The sequence below is a fragment of the Phalacrocorax aristotelis genome, chromosome 17 (genome assembly GCF_949628215.1).
Source record: "Phalacrocorax aristotelis chromosome 17, bGulAri2.1, whole genome shotgun sequence".
Taxonomy (NCBI): domain Eukaryota; kingdom Metazoa; phylum Chordata; class Aves; order Suliformes; family Phalacrocoracidae; genus Phalacrocorax; species Phalacrocorax aristotelis.
The window spans coordinates 7,774,362-7,798,281 of NC_134292.1; the positions used below are offsets into that span (position 1 = coordinate 7,774,362).

At 42.5% G+C, this 23,920-nt stretch overlaps 1 protein-coding gene across 5 annotated transcripts in view; it reads right to left on the reverse strand.

Annotated features, from left to right (window-relative positions):
• Positions 1-23,920, reverse strand: part of RAPGEF1 (Rap guanine nucleotide exchange factor 1) — a 90,087-nt gene that overhangs the window by 45,019 nt on the left and 21,148 nt on the right. For 4 of the 5 annotated variants that reach the window (XM_075112613.1, XM_075112611.1, XM_075112610.1 and 1 more), the window contains 3 exons: positions 10,555-10,694; positions 5,889-6,067; positions 2,545-2,701 (listed from right to left, as the gene is read on the reverse strand). In XM_075112613.1, the coding sequence (XP_074968714.1) occupies positions 2,545-2,701; positions 5,889-6,067; positions 10,555-10,694 (476 nt within the window). The remainder of the gene's footprint in view (positions 1-2,544; positions 2,702-5,888; positions 6,068-10,554; positions 10,695-23,920) is intronic. The other variant, XM_075112612.1, reaches the window with a different exon arrangement.

The window sequence follows — 23,920 nt, forward strand, 5'->3', positions numbered from 1 at the left end:
AAAAAAAAAAAAACAACAAAGCAACAAAAACACCTCCTACCAGGGACACCAAGACAACATATAATTGACAAAACATGAGAGGATCCCTTTTTCCTCGCAAATTCAGCCAATACCAACCAATTCCCTGGACCCTGACTTTTCCTCCTCTCTAATAACCCCAAAATGAGAACTAGCGTTTGAAAATCAAGCCAAGATCTTCAGCGTACATGCAGAGGTAATCAGCACGCAACCAAGCCAGATGCACATTATGCTATTCTTTATCAGCAAGAAAAGAGATTCCTGCAGCAGTAATTAGAGATAATTAAAGCCTCTCTACAAACTTATGCTACTTCAGCAAGCAGGAAATTCCAAAATGAGATGGATTTTTAAGAAGTTACATAATCAAAACAAGGATTTTTTTTCCTTTTTGTGTATGCCTAGCAAGGCACTAAAACCTGAGATCAAACCAGCAAGTAACACAGTGAACAAGCGACTCCTTTGTGCTTCAATTCTGAAAACAAAGAGGGAAGTAAGCACTGAAATGTGGAAGTGGATCTTGTGTGATCTGCCAGAAAAACAAAAAAGGCTCTCCACAGCAGAGAAGTGTCCAACTTCTCAGTTCTGCTTCCAGATCTGAAAGCTGGCTTGGCCCTTCTAAAATAAACCTTGTTCCTCGCTATGCAGCAGGAGATGAGTGCACACTGCTTCCAAATGCTGACCTGTTGATGGGCAGGCACATTCGCATCCACCCAGACAGCCACACATCTGCTCTAACCATGCTCCAAGCTGACCAGACATAAGCCAGCTCCAACTGGAAGGCCAAAATAACTTGTAGTCTAACAACAAAGCAGAGACTGATATAGCCATGCCGCTCAGTGGGGCTTAATAGCTCAGGCTTAGCACTGTATGGACATGCCTGCAACGCTCCCAGCCTAGGCTGGCTCGCAGCGCAGGCAGAGCAGGCATCCGAGACCTTCCACCCATCCGCACAGGCACGCTACTTTGGCTGGAAGGCAACAGGTACCGGGGGTTTAAATATTGCTTGAAGTGAAAGGACAGTGGGTGTCCAAGTCTCACGCAATGCGACTACATGACTCTATCCTGGACCCGGTGATAACACAGCCCTCCACAGGATTGTGCAGATTCATTAAGTGATAACAGAATGAACTGTCTCGCTATTTGCTGGGGTATTACAGTTCAGATACCAAGCGCAGATTTTCACATACTGCAAATTGCTGCTGAATTCCAACACTAACAGCAGCTGAGACTTTACACTAAACTACTTCTCCATCCTGCTGTGCAAATTTAAGATTGGCTTTACTTTTCAAATCTGGAGGTTAAAGGGCACATTGTACAAAATAATCCTGGAAAAGTCTGTCTTCTTTAGGTGATGGGAATCTTCTGTTTCAAAGATATTTGTTTAAAAGGCTTGATAAGTAATAGTAGATTTTAGTATCTGTGTTTGAGCAACATTAAAGAGAGATTCAGATCATGCAAACACCATACCAAGACTCCTGAAAATGTGATGGCCAAAACTTGACAGATCCACTTCACTTCTGCATTCAGCTCCAGTTAATAAAAACTGAGTACAGTGACAGATGCCTGTTCCTGATACACTAATCCAGGTGAAACACCTGCTGCAGTTCTTAAAACTCTACCCCAACTTTCCTTCTGTACTTGATCTAAATATTCCCCTTTATATTCAGCCTTGCTGTTGAAAGAGGCTGAACTTCCTCTACAGTTTGCAAAATAAGGTTCCCAGGAGATAGGATGGTCTCTCTGCTGGTGCCCTGAGCCCAGGTCAAGCAAACTTTTAACTGCAGTGCTAGGACAGCTGAGCGAACAGCTTCCGCAGCCATCGGCCCAGAGACAAGCCTGGGAAACAGAAATAATGGGTACCAAAAGCTTACTGGGAAGTAGAAGGAAAGCCAACAGCTTTCTCTGGGTGGGGCAGGGAGGGAATGCTATAAGCAGGTCTCACAAAGGATACAAAGGTTTCTGTTAAACGTCTCCATTAGTTATGTAAAACTAATCTCCAGAAAACTGAGCTTAGCTCATCACCTGTTCCACACCCTAATCCGGCTGCTGAAAGCGATGATGTATTACTGACGAATGCCTTGAAATTTATGTTAAAAGATGGAGCTGGAGTCTTTGATTCTCTGTGGGCATTGGCAGGAAGCATTTCCATTATATTTTGCCTAGACAGAAAATATGCAAACTCTGCCTTGTAATCTGCATGGGAGACTGGGGATGAATTGCTGAAAATTTAATACTATGCTCAATAAAGATTTATTGTTTCTTCTAATTCATCCAAATGCCAGGGTGGCATTTCAGAAGTGCACCCTAACAGCCAAACCATTTGTGCTAGTCTTTAACCAGCGCACCGAGCCGGATCATTTCATCGTTTCACTTGTGGAGCAGCTGATTTAAGAAGTAGTTTACTGAAAGCAAGGATAGGATCTTTGTATTTTACCTGTACTTAAAAACATCTTTCAACTAGATATTTTCTAAAATACATTATTATATAGTTTATATCATATAATTTACAGTATTTGTCTCATGTACCTTGACTCCATCCAGAACAGCTTTTATGACATCCTTCACTGTTGTCACCATCTCCTTGTCTTCTGAATTCACACCTTCCAGCATCACTTGATCAGACCAGCGAATTAGATTGGCCAGGCTCTGGTACACACGGCTGTAGCAGGACGAGATGGCAGAACTGGACAGCACAGGAGGAAACAGTTGAGAAAAAAGAACAACATGAAATTATGAAGCTACTATAAAATGTTATGAGAGTTCTTGATTTAAAGTGCATTTCACACTGTTAAAAATGTGGTTGTTCTCCTTTTCTCTCTGACATTCATAATTTGTGTTTAGCAGGTGACAAAGCCCAGGTTTGCCCTCCGCTGCAGTTGCTCTCCTGTTCTCCAGCACCAAATGGGATGACAGTATGAGGGTGCAAACAGTCAACAGTTCATCCTCAGTTAACAGAATGAATTATCTGGGCTGCAGGTTAACACAGCAATGCTAAGAAGAACATGCTTTCCATTTTAATTTACAGCTCCATCCTATGCCTTAACTACAAAGGTAAATATTTAAGTCCTGTATTTAAGTTTATTTCAGTTTTATGTATACTTTCCTGCTTCCTTATTAACTCTCCCAAAAAATGCCCTGGATAATTGAGAGCTGACTGTATTCATTCCTTTACATGTCATTTCCTCACTGTTTATAATGCCTGAAAACATGCAAGTAAAACCTGCTTCTTTACAGAAATTGAACTGAATGAATTTCAGGTTTGGAATAGGAAGGATGTTGCTTTGTTTTGTTTTTAATGAGAAACAGAATTGAAGCTATTGTTCTGAAGGGGGAAAAAAAGAATTTTGGAAGGATGACAACTCTAAATAAAAGTTAACTGTAACAACAGCGCTCACAGGCATTTTCCTGGCCATTCTGAAAACACTTCATTACTAAACAAGGTGTGTTAACAGTACTGCTGATGGCAATGCTTCAACAATTCCTTGTAAAGTTAAATCAATTTCAAACTGCATCAAAACCATAAACAGATAAGAGAAGGTGTAATCTTGCAATTGTTACTGATACGAGTGTTCCAAATCTCCCCGTTTCTCTTTGGTATCCATTTTACACTGGCTTAACTCTAGTAATTTCATTATCTGAGAGAAGAGAATCAAGCCCGCGAGCTTCAATGAGATTATTTAAGTGAATGAAGTTTGCAGGACTGGGGAAAGAACTATTGTTAAGTGACAACCAGGGGGATACAAACAACAGCAAGTACGTTTTGTTTGGCTGGGTTGTTTTTGGTTTTTTGTTTTTTTTTTTTAAAGCATGCTGCTTGCCATTTGTTCTAATTTCAAATGAAATTAGCTTGGTAGGAGATATTTCCTAAATAGGGCCCTCCCTGTCTCTTTCTCAAGCTTTGATTTCTTCGCCATTAATCTTCAGTCTGCTTCCTTCTAAGGAGGCGGTAATTGAAAGCCCATTTTGTCCTAGATTTAATTACTTTTTTCCTTGATGCAAATGCTTCCCCTAAAGCAAAAAGAAGTCCAACAATAATTGTAGGGCTTTCTTTCACACTGACACAAGTCTGGCTCACTTTTCTTGAGGGAGATTTGCTATCAAAATCACATCTTTGCATCCTGCCACTACTCAAAAGAAATAAAGTGCATAGGTAGGCACAAAAGGACACATCTTTTTAAGAATGCCAGATGCCGTTTTTTTTTTCTGTGAGACCAAACAAGGCAGAACACACATATGAGATCTGTGCTTCAATACATACTGTTTCCAGAAAGCGAGACTTATCGCTGTGTCGAGGACCACTGACCACTGACTATGAAAATTCTGCTTATATGGGTAAATATGGATATCCAACTGTCAAGGTTGCATTAGTTCACTACTAAAAGAGAGGGTATAAGGAATTCGAAGAACAGAACTGTTTGAAATACTGATGCTGCTGAAGACCACTTAGTTGATATTTATTTCCAAAGATATTCTTGGAAGGAAAGATCACCCAGAGAACACCCAGTGGATACACAAATCAAAGCAAGCGACTATAAAGATGACATGTTCTATCCTAAAAATATTTGCTGGCATTTTACATGTTCTCCTGGTGTAAGGGGAAAGTTCATTCTTTCTTTTATTAAGTGAAAGCAGGTGCTTGTCAGGAATTTAATGGCTGTGGGAAACCTGATAGCAACTGAAGTAACTTTTGAATCTGTACCCAGAAGCCTGATGAATGTTCCCAATCTAAGAACTATCGCTCTTTGCAGTTCTACAGATCTAACCTAAATTGGATCTCTCCTGTCCCAGCCACAGCTCTGATACTCGCCCCTTGCTTCCTTCCGTTTGTACTGTCAGATACACCCCTGGCCTATGGATTAGGGCCAAACACGGCTCAGCATCTCTGTAAAACATCTGGAACCCCACTGCTGTCTCAAGCACACTATAAACCTTTCTTGCACTAAAACTGAAATAAGCACCTTGAAACAAAAATTTTGGAGATACTTAACGGGAAAACAAACAGGAACAGCACAAAAAACTAGCTGGATTTCAGGAACCAAACACCTGTTTTTCTCTGCCTAGTTTTGTGCTTTTCGCTATCTGTGCTAGTTTTGCTCTTTCTGTATTATTCAATGATGTTTGCTTGTTTTGTGTACATCAATTGTGCCAGCATCTATGGGATGAACCACAGCTATATCTCTATGGCTTGGCTACTCCACAAATTCTTTTAATCCATGCTGACCTTTGCTGTGGCAAATTTCTGCCTCTTTTCTGGCTTCAAAACCCCTGGCTAGCTGGTTAAAACATAATACACATAATCTGTTAAAATATAAAACAAATAATCTGTTGAGAGCACACAGGAATGAACTTGGACTGGTTAATCTACTGAAGTACATCTGTTTAGTCCTGTTCTGTACCTGATCCAGTAAAATCAAAACCAGCGGTTAAGAGCGCAAGCTCAGTCTTCTGTAGTATCAGGGTGGATAAACTGAACACAGAGAGGGATTACTCTGAAGATGAACTCTCTTTCAGGTGAAAGCTATTGGATTTGTTAGCTTTTGGGATACCATCATGAACGGCAGAAAACAGTGTAGCATCTGAGGAGAATCTCCTGCTAGCAGACGATGAATTTCCAAGTTTATGCTAAGAATCAGCCCCTCCTCCTCTCTGAAACCATTCTGATTTGCTTTATCTTTCCACAGCACAGGCTTCTTCGCAGCGGGGAATCTGCTTTTAAATTATGTTTGAAAACTACCACATAATTAGTAAAAATAGCAGTCACTTCATTAGCCACTGCATCATTCCCTGTCTCCTGTGCGATGTGATTCTTCAGACACAAGAAGGGAAGAAGCTGGTCTGTCATAGTCCCAAAACCCAAGAAGGAAACTTACCTTTGCTGGATGCGTGGATCGGTTTGCACCAAGGGCAGGATGGCTTCCAGCACTTTACTTGCTGAGCCTGGCAGCATCTCTAATACTTTCTTATCAATTGCCATTTTGTCCACAATAGTCTTAAAGTAGCGCAATGCACTGACGACCTCCTTCTCCTTCTCCTCTAGCCATGATACATTCTAAAGAGGAGGAAAAAAAGGAGAGATATGTTAAAACCTTAGTTTTTTTAAGGGCAAGGTTACTTTAACTTACCCGAAGTACAGCGACACTGAATGAGGTACATTCCATGAGGGCTGGAGAAAACCCCTTCTACCACAAACACTTTTAAATTTAATTACTACTCTTTCAAAAGAATAGTCAGTGAAAAATTGCACCCACACTTGAACTTTCCGAATTACGTGCATTCCAAACAAGGCTAATCTTGATCAGTTTTAGGCCAAGATTAACGCTACTGATGACGTGAAGGGCACTGCTTTGAAACCAACAAGCCAATCTGGGAGGGTGAAAGAAAAAAAAAGTATACCAAGTGCAGATACTAATGATAATGCAAGAAATGAAGCAACAATTACAGGTTTTAAATAGTTGTCCCTCTGATGCGATCAAAATCCTTTTACCTTAAGCACATCTCACTGTCAAAAAGTCTCTTCAATCAGTAAATGCAGTGGATCAGCCAAAGGGAAAGAGAAAAAAGCAAACCACAATCACAAGAATTTCCAGGCTCCAGAACAATCCAAACAAGATGCCTCCATTTTTGTGCCCGTCCCTGATAGTTTCAATGACATATGTGGTGTTCACAGTTATTCTGAGTAACTCTGCTGACTCCAATATGCCTACTTGCATGGAAGTGGACAATAGTCTTGTTTCTCTATTCCTGAATAAAAAACTCCATTCTGATCAGCCTCCAACCCAAGTCATTTTGTGAGGCTGCTGCAACAAGGGAACTCACACACTTCCCACGGGGACAGACTGTGAAAGCTAAGTTTTGGCATCGGTGAATGAATACTGCAGAAGGGAACAATTAATTGGAATAAATCTGAGTTGTGGTCACCAACTTCCGTGCCACCACCAACAGTAGAAGAGGAAATTCAGAAGTGATACATGATATCTTAATGGCGCTCTGGACCGGGATATTTTTTTAAAGTTTACCAGAGTATGCCTGGAGGACTTTTAATGCCACAAGTAGCTCCTAAGTGAGATTTAAATTAACTACTGAACACTGCTAGAAAAGGCGCAGAGAGCTTAGCAGAGTCAGGTTTCATCCATTATCTCCTCAGTAAATTCAGCTTCAAGAATTAATGACCTAAGGGCATTATGTGCTCCCTATACTCTCGTCAGCTGTTAAACTGCTGCTTTTCTGCAAAATCAGGCCAGCAGCCCAAAAGATTTTAGGAAGAACAATTTATAGGCAGCACTGGTTAGTAATTTGGGGCCAGTTGCATAAAAGGATTAGAATCCCAACTCCCATCTAGCTCCAACTTTAGAAGTCCCAATCCAAGATCTGCAAACCACCCTGTCATTTTCCACCTCAACTGGGAAGTGCCTGAACTCCACTGCTGCCTCCACTGTTCAACCATATTGCTTGCCAGGCACCTCAAGTTCTGCTCTGCAGCCCACAGCACCCCGAAGGCCCTTGCTGAGGAGCATCCCGGCAACTCGCTGATGCCAAAAATGACATTTCCCATTGTTGAAGCATGTGCCCTCACCACTGCACAGTTTATTCCAGGTTATGGAGAGGTGCAGTCCCTCCCATGAAGGTTTTGCACTTCGTATGAAATGATCACACATTTTAGGGATGAGAGAGTATGTATATTCCCCGAGTGAGTACGACTATGGCCCAGTGGTCAGAGCTCTCAAACAGAAGTGAAAAAATGTCGATTGCAGTTCCTGCTCTGATGGCTGTTTGTGTATTTCATTCAACAACTGTTTCCTGCAGAAAGGCTTGCGACTTAATAGCTTAAACACTCTCCTGGTGCAGAGGAGGGATGGGCTAGACTCTGGGAGTTCAGGGCTTGGAATGACAAGTGGAAACACAAATCCTTTGCTGAGCACATCAAGGTATGCAAATCCAGCCACCAGATACTACCTGGGACACAGCCCTTTATTTGCAACTTCCCTGTCAGCTCTTTGAGAGTAGCAGTCCCATAAGAGCACTTTTAATGAATCAGTTTCTGAGGTCCAAATGTATCATATATGTGTGTGTACACACATGCACACAAACGTGCCCAAAGAAAGCGTATACATCCTACACAGGATCGCAGGTTCTGCTACAGAGCTCAGATATATAAACGTCAGTTGTTGCTACAAGGCTGAAGTTCTGCTGTTCAGTTCTTTTCCCACAGAGGCCTGAGAACAACAGTAATAAATCTAGAGAAAGGAATAATAACCTGGTGGGATGGATGGATATTAATACATTCCAGTCTCTGCATCTCACAAGACTGTTTCTCAACAGAAGTGACCTTACCCCAGCCAGTGAGCAGATCGGTGACTGTGGGAGCTGCTGGAGTGGCAGGACCACTTGATTCACGCCTTCCCTTGCGGGCATTAAATGAGAGAAACTTAACATTCGGGCAAAACAGCACCTCCTCACCACTCCCCTGCCTACCTGACACATACAGGTATTTTTGCATGATTTTTGAATTTTTCCCTTAAATAATCGTTACAAATGCATCATGTATGACATACAGCTGACCCAGAAAGGGTTACAGCAGGCTGTACAGATCACAGCTGATTACAAAAGCTGGAACAGTCCCTTTTTATTCTGCATTTTGGCAGTGAAAAACCTATTATAACTTTGCATATAGTATTGAAGGACACTACTGTTCCTACAATATGTCCTATGATAAAAATCAAAGACAGGGTCCAGGGGACAAAAAGAGGCTCTGAAAAAAAAACCTCCCCTACATTGCCCACATGTAGGTATAAAGGGGAAGAGGAGAAGATGATGTCTGCAAGGGTCAAGCATAACCTTCAGATTATATGTAGTGGTTTTACATTAATTTTTGGTATTGCTATTTCTGCTCTACAGTGATTATCTACTTCAGGAGTATAAAAATAGTATCTTCTGTACTTAAGAGGGAGGAAGGGATCATATTTGGTTTATCAAGTGTGTCTTCTGACAGAAAGTCTCCTGTTTGTCAACTGATGTCCGTATTCCAGTGCGAGAACCTGGTGACAATCCAGACATATTCTCTTCTCCACTCCCTCCCCACACAGCTAATGAGCTGACTACATCCAAATAATTGGATAGTTGGACAGTAGCTATTGAAATAGATAAGCAAGGAGCCAGAGACCAACAATATTTCACAGTATAAAAATGTATACAGCTTAAGTAATCATGCACGATAATAAAAATTATTGTTTTGTTTCCCAATTAAAAAAAACCAATCTGTACATAAAAGAAGGTTTTACATGTTCAGCATGCCTTATCAGTAAATTCTCTTGCATTGTTTTTTAGAAAAAAGAAAGGCAAAAGCAAAAACTTCACCTATTACTACCATGTTAATTTATATTTGCTATAGAACAGCATTTTGGAAAGGGCTCTTCATTTTCTAGTTTATTTATTATGTGGTCACATATCAATTTAAAGGACGGCCTCTAAATTATCTCAATATGCCACCCTGAAACATCGCTGGAATTAAAAGCCTTCAAGGAGTACTCCCAGATTTTTTTTAATTTTTCTTTTTTAGTAGCAGTCAGCCATACAAGGTGCTCGGCTCCCTAGAAAGCGTATCTGTAGCCTCCTGAGGAAAAAAGCCCTACAGCCTGGGAAATCATCATCTTCCACCTGATGGTGCAGAACAGGGCTAGGAAGCCCTGCAGCGACTTCTCTGGGTGTTAAGCACATCACACAGCATAAGATAACTGTATCTTGCTGACTGCTCTCAGTAACACCACAACAACCCTCAGCAGAGATAATCTAAATAAGTTTGCATGTCTGGCGCTGCACATTGGCTGAGACTTTCGACAACTGGGAAAGATTCTGAATTATCAAACATAACCTCCACTGTTCTTAACTTTTGGCTTAGATTTGTACTTGAGAACTGACTGCAACAGTACTGTTACAGAGATAGTCTCCGGTCTACATAATCAGGTCACAACAGCAGAGGAGATAACACTTTGATAGGTTTGTACTGGGAAAGAGTGGTGACCTCAGCTCTTGGAGGACTTGAAGTAAGTTGGGTCTGAGGAACAGTGTGCTGGAATCAGCAGCTGCTTGAACGCATCTGTTTGACTCTCCCTGCTGATGCCATCAGAGATTGAGCACATCTTTGGACCAGCTTCAAGGATTTGCTCGCTTGGGTTTTGGGGTTTTTAAAAGGATCACACCCCAAAACCAGGCAGTTATTTGGAAGCTGTAAGCATAACCATAGGGTGTGCATGTGGGGAGGATGTGTCAGGCCATAAACTACATTCCACAATGAGATATTTAAATGCTTATGGAAGGAGCTCTCATCTGGCTCTCCAAAGGGAAGTACATGCCTTTGTTGCTCTTATTTTATACTACACAGCACAGTTCATAACTAACCAGAAAGTAACCCTGAGAATACCTGAAAAATCTGCAGAGGACACCGTCACGCACCGAAAGCAGGGCTACAAATTTTGATAAACTGCGTACCAGCAAGCAAGAAAACAGCAAGACTACAGAACATGTCCTTTGTCTGCTTACTTTGTTTGCTGACTTCTCTGGTGTTTTCACTGTCAGATCAGCTTGCTTTCCTTTCTTTGAAGGGGTTCTCTTTATTTTTGGTGAATGAAACTTGCCCTTCAACTTCATAGTGAACGAGGAGAGATGGGAACGCTCAGAATCTAGAAAGACACAGAAATGCGTTACTGGATAAGGGTAAATTTGTTGAAACGAGGGAAGTTGTGTTACAGCATTATCTGGAAGACCAGGCTATGAAAAACATTGCAACCGTATAAATTTATTGAGTATAACAGGATAAAAAAAAAAAGTGGCTCTCTATTATGTTTCCAACTGCAACATCACAATCATTTCCTGCTTCCCTTCGGAGGCAGCAACTCTGCAGTGCAAAGGCAGGAACCGTGGGATTATTACGGCTCTGTGCCTTGAAGAGAACAGGAAAAACACCTCTCTTAAAAGCACTTATCTCCAGCAGATCCCAAAGTACTTTACAAAGGAGGTAATTGTCATCCCTCTTTTGCAGATGAGCAACTGAGTCAAGGGGATGAAGTGACTTGTTCACAGACCTCTGGCAGAGCAGAGCTCCTGCCCGTGTCTTGGCTGGGGGTCAGCAGCCACCGTGGGTGTGCAGGCAGGGTTCTGCTCCATACCCAGGACTTCTGGCTGCTTCAGGAAAGGAAAACACCGTCCGATGTAATGCCCTTCCCAAGCTGCTCATCCCTACCTCTACCCACTTGGTAGCATCACCTTTGAACATGGCTCCATGGGTAACCTGAACAAAAATGCCAGCCCTCGTCATTCACAATCGGTTTCACTCAAATGCACCACACAAACCAGAGAACAGAGGAACCACTTCAATACTGGGGCACCCTTGAAGAAGCTTAATTACAGAACTGCTCAACCCTTTTAAAAATGGTATTTTCATTTTTTTTAAATATCTAAAAGCAGAAGTCTTAAAGGTTTGCAATCATGCCATATGCAGACTTACTGTTAAAATGTATTTTTATCTGTTTAGCCATGAAGCTAAATAAAACTGAGCTGCATTTTAGAGAGCAATTTAGAATGTATTTTGAGCAAAGAACACTAATAAATGAAGGTCTGAATTGCTCTCCAGTGACCCAGATAATTCGGCAGAAGATACTGAACTTGTCTTTAACTACATTATCAAGAAAAGTAAGCAGTTTTGCTGTATGTTTAATTTTTCTTTTAGATTATTTGGGAATTGACTGCACTGGCTGTAATGAGTCAAAACGACACAGTCCCATGCATGCACCACTGCACCACCTTGTTAGCATGCAGACTGCAAACAGAAAAGGCTGCTGAGTCAAATCTAGCACCCAGAAGCTAAATACCACACTGCAGTGCAAACACTGCTCCTCATACTCAGAAATTACCTAACCACAACTCAAGGGAAGGAACCAGTGCTTGCCTCCCGGTAAGGGCTGTCTCCCTTTAAACTTGGTTTCCTGGTAGCATGTTAAAACCCTGCTACTAACACCTTCACCAGAGCCACAACTCTGGTTAGTTATGTCCTCTAGATCAAAATTTTACAGGGACCCTATTAATTGAAGGTACATCAGCACCGATTCTAAGCTAGTCTGGCTGCAGAACTGCTCTCCATTTACAGGAGTAAATGTTTTTCAAAGTTTTCTTTGTATCATAAACTCCTGTTTAATGCACTGAGGAGGGACGAGTTAAAAACCTTGGTCACTGCAGATAAATCCAGACATATCAGTTGGCCTCTGAAGAATCACTTAGAGCAGCTGGCACCCTAACTTAGCAACAATTTACGTCATTGTTTTACATCCACAAGGGGATCTCCAAACCTTTAAAACCTCTCTGGCTCCACAGGGTGCTGAAGGTCACCACTGAAAACAGCTCCTGGCTGCTGTGATAACGATCTTGCACTCCCCCCCAAATAATTCATATTTATTTCATACACCATATGAGAATTTCTGTATATGCAGGTGTCTGCAAGCCTGCCAAGAGAAGTCATGGGTCTGAATTTATTTTTTTTCCAAGAATGGGCAAACAATTACAATTATTAATCTACAGGGAAATAACGGTAGCAGCAATAAATTGTGTCCGCCTCCTCCACAGGCTGCAGTGAGATCTGAACTGCTAGTCTAAGTAAGAAAATGTTCATTACCTACAAAAACCCTGGTTAGTTACGGTGATAATTTTGCCTTGTAGGGACAAGAAATTTGGAAGAGAGAAAGATTTCAGAAGACTACAATTCCCTTTTCTCCTTCCCACCACACATCTCTACCCACCTTATGGGGCAAGCACACGAACAGCTGAACCAATGTGTGTGCATGGTCTGGAACCTCTAAAAGGAGATGTCAGCAGAGAAAGTTTCTCTTCTGCTGACAGCAGACTCCCTTCACCACCACCAGCAGCCTAACCATTGCCCTTCGCTCTCTTTACCCTTCTGTTGCTTCAACCACTGAATCATTTGCATGCTGTGCTCCGAGGGGACACAGACCTACAAAGCGAGGACAGGAGCAAGTGGCTGGAGAATAGGAACTTCTTAAAATAGTACTAATGAAGTAAACCAGCTGACATTTGCAAAAATAATAAACGTTGTTTGAACAGCCCTGCTAAGTCCTACTTTGAAGATCACAAATTAATGCAGCTTTTTACTACCAGTCTTTCCATCTACAACAAGCATTTTCCAGATCTCATCTGCTCATAAGTTTCTGATGCATTTGCAGTTAAACAAATGAGTCACAAACCAATATTCTCTTACACTCAATTACACTTAGCACTTAAAATAGCTCTTTTTCTTGTTCCAAGCACATCACAAACATATCTTCCTCTTCCTTAAACAGTTAGGTCTTAACCTTACTCTGCAGATGGGAAGCAGGCACAGAGGTGAAGCAACTAGTCTAAACAGAGCAGAGGGTGGGTCAGTGACTCCAGCACAGCATCTCCATCGAGCTGCAGGCCCTCCTCTCTCTCCCCATATTCATGAATCAAGCAGTGGAGCTACTGTGATTATATTCAGTGAATGCCAACAGGCATTATTCAGCACGACGGGCTCTATGGTTTTCAAGCAGATATATCATTCAAGTGTTATAAACAGAATTTGCACTTTAATGAATCTGGATCAAGTGGTATAAAAGAGAAGTTATGCTTCAATAGGAAGGTATTTTCCCTCAAAGGTGTAAGTTACCTAAGCTTTTACAGATGAAGATGCAACTCACCTGCAAAAAGCACAGCTGAGCGAGACTTCGTAGACTGGTTACCAGAGCACTGGTCTGCTTTGAGAAAGTCACTTTCTTTACAGTATATCCTAATTTAAATATCCAACAAGACCTATGTCTGTCCAGTTAAAAAGTTCAAACAGCACAGCAGGCCTTTACAGATCAAATAATTTGATAACATACCGAGACAAGGAGAAAACAGAACCACAGCAGGGCTCAAAACACTTCTCCTGTCCCTCTGCTCCTTCCTGCCTGTCTACAGTAACCAAACCCCTTAATGCAGCATTGAGGTTGCTCCTGAGCTTGGTAGTCTGCCCGCTGGAAACTGTTCTATCATATTACCCTCGCCTCTTACTGATGAATAACCGGCAGTGTTTAACTGGAGTCTCAGCACCAGCTTTCTGAACTTCTCTTTCTCCTTCCTGGTCTGCAGGAGGCTACCCCATACTTACTTCTATGCAGTGCCCAAATATTTCTAAGATGAATAGGAGAAGAGGGTAATAAACTCGTTGGAGTGATTTCAACTGGACGGGGAGAAAAAACCAATACTGTTGTATCGAAGTGTTTCTGTCTCAAAGGAACTGCCGCCTTTCCATCCCCTTGTATTTTATGTCTGGATGCTCTGTTGCTGCACATAACTGGAAAAAAAATCCCTTCAAAATTACTTTGCTATGGATTTGAGTTTCTTGATTTCTGACCGGAGGTTTTAATACGTCACTCGCTTCATTGCTAATTCCATCCCCCTATTAATGAGGCTCCCACTCCATTGTGCTTGAACGCGCTCCAGCTGTTGAGTCACGGCCCTGCTCAGCTCTCCGGCTCGTCTCCCCCCGGCCGGCACGCGTCTGGGGTCCGACCACACACACAACACGAGAAAGCTCACGTCATGCGCCTGCTCTGAGCAGCCCCGCTGCCAGGTGTGGCTGGAGGGTTTTTTCGGCACCCCTCGAGCCCCCTGGGCCAGGGAGGCCGTGGCCAGCCGGGAGCTGCTTCATCCCCGCCAGCTCCAGCAAAGCAGTGCTGCCTGCCAGTTTGCTGAAAGAAAGCTAAATCTGGTGAGGAAAGAACTGCCGATTTTAAACGACAGCGGATTAAGAGGCACAAGGGAAGGCAGATAAATCAGCTTATGGGCTTGTGGGTGAAAAAACTAGGCTGCTTAGGAAAAAGCCAGCAAGTCAAAACCCAATGTCCACCTCTGCCATAGTCAAATGGTCACTTTCCACTTGGGTTCAGATAAACGCCAGAAATTAAGCTGAAACACACTAATGGCTGTGAAGTCCACCAACCTAACCCAGCAGCAAATTATTTACTTTAAAGTCAAAGTGAAAGTTCAACCTTTTACAGCTCAGTCACAGCAGACTCCCCAGCTGCTGGGCCCTCCTCGCTGGCTGCCTCGTGCGCCGGCCACGCACAACCAGCACATGGGAGGCTTCAGAGATGAGAAATAACCCCCCGTCTGCTTCTGGACCTCCTGGTCATGTTTCTGTCACTATGGCACAGCTCAATGGCAGGCAGGCTCCTGCAGCAGGGATGGCAATTTAACTGTTCAACTTGGCTAGTGCTTGGATCATACCAAACAAATTGGAAATAGACTTCTTTTAAATAAAAAACCCAAACTTTAGTATACAGTAGCTTTTCTTTCCTTCACCTGACAACTTAAACCCTCCAGATTCTCTCACTCCATGTGTTCACACACCAAAACCCTGCAGCTTTAGAGGAAACAAAGCCTTAAAAAAAGGCTTATCGTTCATTTTCCAGCTTGAAGTGACTCTTGCAGCTCGTTAGAAAGAACGAAGTAGAGTCTAAAAATCTTATTCCACAAATGGTTCCCTTTTCAAAGGCCATTCGGGTGTCTGCTGGATGCACATATTTAAAAGCCATCAGATTAAAAATAACAGCGGACATCTCTCCCCATGTCATAATGAAGCTATTGTGCACATTTTTAATCAACCGATCCTGCCACTTATGCCACGAGTCCTTTGAAGGCAGAGGTGACTTATGTAATGAGTTACACAACGATGCCCATTAAAACAGCATTTGTTCCCTTGGGCTCAGCTCCATCATTTGTGGAAGACAAAAGGCAAGTTGCAAGGCTTCAGCTAAACCCTAGCTGACAAGGACTTTAAGAGTTCCGAAGCAAAAGGAAAAAATAACGAGCTATAGTTCAAAATGACCTTTCTGCTGAGTCTGTCTGTTTGGTGCTGCCGTGTGCTACCCAGCGAGAGGCTACGTGGCTGGGGCTACAGCTCTGGCTCCTCTAGACCCAATTCTGCTGTTAGAAACACAGGAGAACAGGTGATTCAGGACAGGCAGACGGGTACATAAGAACCTCCCACAATAAACATGAAGCAGCTGCAAAGGACAGATCTTTCAAAATTTTATATGTCTATTACTAGAATTCCCAACCATCTTCCTTCCACCCTCTCCCTTTGCCTTAAGGCACGGGCTGTTATCTGCTGTTATCTACTACATACCTTTAAGTACACACAGATCTGTGGGGCCTTTGCCCCAGCTAAAGCTTTTGGGCTTTCCTGTAATGCAAACATTAAAATAACAGCGATTGACAGAAAATCAAAGCCTTTGAGCTTTGCAGAAATGTTGCTCTAACCTGGAACTCAAACAGCCTCTCCCAACAGCTGAGTTCCTCCGCAGAAGAGCTGGCAGAGCTGACACAGGAGGCACGAGGTGAAGCTCACCAGTGGGCTGTAGGCAACAGAAAGCTACCGCAGGGGCACTTCTAAAAATAATTTTTAATAATTCTGTAGTGGAGGGCCTCTGTCTTTCTTGCAACAAAACGTTCAAGCCTGCCAGTGTGTAGCTATGAGGATGGAGAGGAAGCACCAGGCTCTCAAGGAGGGTTGAAGAAACAGATGAGGAGAACCCCAGATACGTTCTCAGCCCTTTCACACCCGCAATGTAACTCAGCTCTTGCATTAGGCAGCAAACAGCCTTCTGCTACATTTCACGCCCTCTTTCTCCCGAAGTCTGGGGATGTTTAGAAGACTAAAAATGCTAATATGCAGCACTTGTCCGATGCTGTATGTTCTCAAAAGGATGAACTGGGATCCTGAATACAGAAAAGACAGAACAGAATTAAAATATTCTTTTTAAACTTCGAGCAGATCACTGCTGCATCATGGGTGCTACAGAAGCCTCAGACCTACCACTTCTATCTCCGCGAGTTTACTTTTCTCAACTTTGCCATTACCCCCAGAGATTGAAGCAACGAGAATTTATTCAGAAACCAAAAAAGACCCAGCAGAGGATCCAGAAGGGAAAGGAAAAAAAAAAAAAAAAAAAGGGAGGGTCCAGTGTCAATCAGGAAGTTTGCCCACCCTAACCTTTGTACCTTAGGTGGAGCTGTTTGTAAGCCGCTCCAAGTCCCTCTCCGGGGAATCCGATTGCTAGGATAGCCGCCAGGTTTTAGAGGAAAACGGTGGAGGAAGGGCAGCTCAAGAATCACACAATCATTCTTGAGTGCTAAAGAAACTTTTCCTTTAACATCACGTCACCTTCGAAGCAGCCAGCTTTTGGGAGCGGAAAGACCAACTGCCCTTTTTCTTTTTTGGCAACATTACAGTGAATGAGCATAAACCCGCAAGCATTAGTGATGTGCAATGACAGCACACAAACTTCTATGGAAAAGGGAGGCTCAGTTCCCTCTCAGCTGGCCAGGCAATGCTCACTGACTCACAGGCTTCATTATTTTTTTATGCCGCCCTCTGGGGCCTCCAGAGGAAGCAAAACATTTTTATTTGTCAGAGAGCACATTTTTATTTTGATTTTTTTTCTTCTTTCTAAGCAACCATGAATGAAGCATCTCCAGCTGCAGCAACCTCATGTGGAAAGAGCTCACAGTGTTTGCGAGGGAATTGGGAGGCACAGAGGGCAACTTATCAATTCAGCCACGTCTCCCGACTGCAGCAAAAAGGATTGTCAGTCAACAACATTAATTTTATGGTGCATTAGTACTACAGCTCTTCTTCCTTCCAGCTTCGTATTTGGAAGCAAGTCTTCAGGCTGTGAGGAAGAGAAGATGCACCAGACCAAGCAGCAAGCTCAGGGCAGCTGACCAGGTTCCCTCCTAGTCCTCTCTAAGCGTGAAATATTTCAGATGAGAGAAATCTCCTTGTATGCAGACACATAAACCAGGAAGCCTTTAGCTGCTGAAAACTGCGGCAATGCCACCCAACCAATTTACAGGGGGGGGGGCCGACAGACGGACGGAATGAAAAAGGTACAATTAATTGAACAAAGAGGGATATAAGGGAGTAGAACTTTGCTACAAAAGTTCGGTTTCCTCCAGCAGACCAAAGCTGGCTTTGAGATTTCTTTTTGAAAAAGATACTGTAATTTATCGATATGCAGCAGACAGGGCTTTTGCTGTTTTATCTGAAAGAAAGCCACTCCAGCAGACTGGTCCCGTATCAACTCACAAGCAGAAATGTTGCTGTTTACCAAATTACTAGCAAACCTTTGTGTGGCATCTGGTGAGTCTCTGGTAATTTCCCATTTAAGTACTGATTTTGCACAGCCCGGCTAGCCTGAGAGAACTAATGGGATTACAACACTGGTAACATGACTTGTAACTCCCCCTGTGCCAGCAGCACTGAAACAACAAGAGTCAAATAGACTCCAACATCAACGTGACTGCTGTGGTCCACGTGCACCCTGCTCTACACATAAAAACCACCAAGGTTTTTAACTAAGCATTTAATTTAAATGGAAAAAAATAATCCAGCTACAAGGTATAGCCTCTGCATTACTTCAGCAAAGAGCTCTGAGCACAGAAATTACAATGGTTGTTAGGGAATCCGTTGAATCTCTGTTCACCAAACATGACTTAATATGGGGTCCTTGGGCATCCCCACTCATCTAGTGGCTTTGTGAGGATACAGTCATGACAGTGATTCAGACATCTAAAAATAAAGCCTTGAAGGCACAAGCATGCGTGTGCATTACCTGAGTCACTTCAGGCTGTAGGGAGCATGTGAGCCAAAGCAATTCATTTCATTCACTCTGCTGCTACGGCCAACCAAAAAGCTTTGTCACTGAGCTCCGCTTAAGCTCTTCCTCTCCTCCTCTCATTTTACTGAAGCACTTTTAGACCCTTTCCACGTTGAAAAACCTTTGCTAGACTTGGGTTTCAGTCGTATGGCTGTCAGCTTTGAAACTCAGACCTGAAAGATTATAACCCGATGTTGCTGAAGCTGTTTATCCATCGCCAAGGTGACAGAATGTCGTCACTGGCACTCTGAAGGACGGCAAGCAGAAACGTATTATTTTAGATGCTTTAGGGAAAAGCCTAATTGCTCACAACCTGCCTACAGGTTCGATAGCTGAAAAACAAGGTTGTAAATGAGAGTCTTGACTTTGCATCTGCCCCACAGCACCAGTTTTGAATGGGAAAAACCCAGCCCTCTTTCATCCTCGGAGAGTAACCTCAGCTTTCATTCATTAGGCAATGGAAAAAAAGAGAAGCTGGCTCAGATCTGCCTGACACAATTTCCAGTTGCTTTGGACATTACTAATTATAGTCATCTTTATTTTTGACCTCTGATTACAGACTCATTGCACATTCAGTCTGAATTGCAAAGCTAACCCCTCTTTTCTAGTAGGTTTGGGAGGAACCTTATACCCTGCCCAAAAGCCACCGCCCACACTCATCTGAGCCGAGCACAAGAAATAAGATCAAAACATGGAAAGCATTTGCTTAAACATGCTTGATTTTATTTCCTTCTTTAGCAAGTGCCATAGATTAAGGGCAACAGTCCAGGTGAGAGTGTGATGTAAGCTCTTCTCCATGCATGTTAAGAGATGAGCTAACTGCTCTGCAAGGAAGCCTCATTTCTCACTGTTCTGACTAGCACCGTATCCTCCGGGCTCAGATGCTGAAAAGCAGATATTTGGTTTGGTAAGATTAAACAAGTCTGCACGACTCCAGTGCACCATGCTGGGGGCTCACACCTCTGCAAGCAGAGAAAGAAAAATGAATTTCAGGAACCAGGCCAGCACTATCTCCTACAAAGACACTGCAATACCAGTGTAAACTTTCCTAATATTGCTTAGTCAATAAAACAAGGCATCACAGGAGGGCTATGTAAATCACTAAACTTTGAAGTACTACTACAGTGCTGTCCCAAAGGGCCAGCTCTCTATCTCCACATACACAGACAAGCATGTGTGCAAAGCGACACAGCGGCACCGCAGGTGTGAAATTTCTGATGTAATCAGATTAGACTCTGCTTTTACATTACTGTTGGGCTGCTTGCATAAAGGGTTAAGAAGCTGCAGGCCATATCCTCAATTCCATACCCTATCCTATACCTGATAGGATCTGCAACCAAACCACCGGTTTTATTGCCTGCCTACAGGCAGTAGGAAATTTTAGTCTTCTATAAGCACAATTTGAAACATCAGTGCCTCCAGCAAGGGGAAAACGAGATGTTAATTGAACTGAACAGCCCAGGAGGGAGAGGAAATACAAGCCCTCCTTTTTATTAGCTGTAGGATTAGCACATCCCTAGACCATCATGGCAGGAAACATGAGGTAGCTGACGGAGTCTATATGGGACGTCTATCTTTCACTCTACTGCACATAAACATAAAAAGTTACTTTAGCAGTCAACAATTGTTTGTGACAACTCTCTACTTTATCCTATCTCCGCGTGCCCAAATTAAAATCACTGGGTAACATCGCTCCTACAGACAACAGGTTTCAAGGAGAAGGCATACTGCTACAAACACCTGCAGTTTTCCCCAATCTTCTCAGCAAATCCCAACTTTAAAACAAACAAAAAAAGTCTTAGAAAAGATATAGAACAATAAACTTCTACAAAGGCAAATCCTAGCAGATCTGTACAAGCACCACCAGAAATACGAAGGGAATCTGAAGGAATCCATGCTGTCCAACACAACCAAGCCTACTGAAGACTTGTGGCTTCAGTAGCATGGAAACAGTCGCTAGAATTTTACTTGTTAATTCAATGCTGAAGAAAAAGCAGCTATTCCCCAGTTATTTCAGAATATTACGTAGCCTGATGCAGTGACAATTTGGAAACCCACTTAAGGGGATAGCTGAGCCTGATTTCTCTGGAGCTTATTTCTTTGCTGGCATGCAACATTATTTCTTCTGTCACCCTGGCTACTGTATTTAAACAGCTACTGTCATCTTTTATGGAAACTACCAAAAGCAGGCCCTACTAAGAATCAGCTCCTGTTTTTTAATAAGCTTCCAGTTTACTGATACAGGAAGCTGGCCTGCATATCAAGAAGAAATACCTTCATTGCTAACATACAAAAAAAGGGCAATAGCTAAAGGGAAATAAGCTGAGACTATATTTTACCAAAAACAAAGTTGAACCTTATCTCTGCATCTCTTTACAATCCTGCTGAAACAACTCTTTTATCACTAAATAAATCTTGGTGAATTAACAGCTACTCGAGTGAGGTTTTTACTAACAGCCCACTCCCTTATCATATTGCATCAGGTTTCAAAAGTGAGATCTTGCCCAAGAGCCATACCTGCCAGGGAGGCACATGAATGCATTGAAAGACCACAATCCATTCCAAGCAAAAAAACCATGTTTTAAAACCCCGTGCCCAGATTCTGTGGCAGAGAGACCTCAGGATTCTATAAATAACAAATAATTTTGTACAGTATTTATATTTAATTTGGTTTTGACAGAGCAGCAAAACCACAACTGCCAAAGCTATTTAAGTCTCTGCAACACAATATGCGATTGAGTGCCGATCCTGCCGTCCAGCCCTGAAAGGTGAATGGATGCTAATTTCAGCTCGTGGTACATTGAGCAATACTTTGGAAGCTTAGGAGGTCTGCTTGGAAAACAGCAGCTAGTCTGTAACGAGAAACTTCAGCTCCATGAGGCCTCAGGACACGCGGCGCTGGGTCTGGCAGCCCCAGGAGGGCTGCGGGTCGGGTCAGGCTACGCTCCATCACATCCAGAGAGCGCTGCCTCTTCGGTCAGGCTAAGCCTGCTGCTTTGTGAAAGCTTCAGTGTGATTAACTTTATGCTCTTTCGCTGTGAAAAACGTTCAATAACCTACTGATTTCTGTAGCGGATTTAGTATGTCATAGCAGTTGGGTTCAGAAAGACATAAAAGCATGGTTATAAAAATAGCTTTGGTGCCATTATTAGAAGGGTAAATACCTCCCAGACCTTCTGTGCTTAATATTATCAACTGGTAATGCACAACCACCCTGCACAAACTTCATCCCTGTTGGATTTTCAGTGCCTTCAACTGGGGCCAGCTGATGAGTCAAAAAAATTACACTGTAGTAAAGCAACAAGAAATGCTGTAAACCATCCGTGTTCATTAATGTTATTTTGCAGTATAAGAAGTGTCTAGTACTAAGCTTTGTGGCAGCCTAGATACAAACCATAGCTTTGTGATTGCCATCTAATATCACATGAACTAAAAAAGCTATGCCTAGGAGAGTATGTGTCTATGAGACTCTGCAATAACAAAAAAAAAAGGGGGGCAGACTGGTGGCCCATGGACCTTTCTATCTTCTCTGCCCTTATCTGAAAACTCATCGGGGGGGGCGGGGGAGGAAAAATAAGGAAGAAGAGGAGATGGGGTGCTGCTCAGCAGAAATAGCCCAGACTTGCAGGAGGGGGTTGAGAGGAGTTGAAAACTGCAGCCATTGACTGCAGGACCTCAGCAAACATCTGCTCCCCACAAGGAGCACTTGCCCTGCACAACTTCACAAGGAGATTTCCAGTCAGAGCTTGGACTTAATTTATTTCAGCATGTGTTTTTGGGAAACTTCTCTTTCCTTTCTACGCTATTTACAAGTTTACACAAGAAAATCAATTTGCCTCCCTCCCCAAACAAACAAATTTTGCCTTTTTTCTCCTCTGTGTACTCATGAACTCTACTCTGAAGCTCAGCAAATAAACTCTCAGCTACATCTACTTCTAAACTGCTGCTTTCTGTAGAAGAATGCCAGATGGAAGATATCTCTCCTGCTTCATTTTTGGCAACTCTGCAGTCAGGAAAGTCTGAGTACACTAAATGTGCCATCACTCTTCATTAACCTGAAAACCAGCTATGTACCTATTGCAAAGAGTGCAAAACATGAAGATGTCTCAAATCTTGGAAAAGGCACTTAACTTGGGAAAACCTGCTTCATTAAAATGTGTCAGAAGTCCCGAGTTCCTCTGCAGAAGGCTCCTATGGTCTATATGACTTTAAACAATATCATTTCCATGTCTATCCTGATATTACACACAATCCATACCAGCTGCATTGCTGCTATTGGATAAAAAACTAACACTGTATACAGCAGCCCTAATGTTAAATTATGAAACCGAACCCACTCATATGGAAACTTTGAAAGACGCCCCTCACAGAAGACATTTTCAACAGGGCTTCAAATCCCTTATAAAACAGAATTAAGAAATTTATATAAAAGACACTTCAAGCACAGTCAAGTTAATTTGCCATTCATCGGCAGAGAAGAGAGCAGGTGAAGAGCTGAGCTGGTTTTCTGGCAGCAGTGCAAATCTATACTTTTAGGGAGATCACTTGAAACTATAATACACCAGTAATTTATAATGATAAAATGTACCAGCATTCAAAGCCACAAGAATCTTATAGCTCAAACTTTATAGATAAGACGGCTTTTCCATTCAGGAAGGTTAATTCAAATCAAGGTGAATGTTGGAAACTTATACGCAATATTCCCAATTACTTCCTTACACGGTTTTACTTTGGAATCAGACTGTCCATTTGCCAAGTGGATTCAGCTAATTAGAAGCCAAACTGGCAATAAAGAGAAATATTTAGGGATAATTTTCATGTATATGGGAAGCTGTTTCTCAAATGAAATCCAGCTTTGCCAAACAGAAGTAGATGACAATTCTCCAAGGAGGAGATTTTTCTTGTAGTCAGTCTCCCTGCAATCCAGCGGCCTTTTCTCAAAATTGTTTGCCTGTATTTCTTTTTTCCCAGTTGGTAGGAGTGGTTTTATTTTGTCATGTTTATTTCTTTAAAGGACACTCCTGTGGTACTATAAGGAATCAGGAAAGCAGAGGAACTAAACCTGTTCCTCCAACAACATAAACCCAACATTTTCCATTGTAAAGCAGAAATTCCTGTTTTGTGCTCTCCTGTTAAGAATCAGGTCTGCATTTGCAAAACAACCCAACAGAGACGTG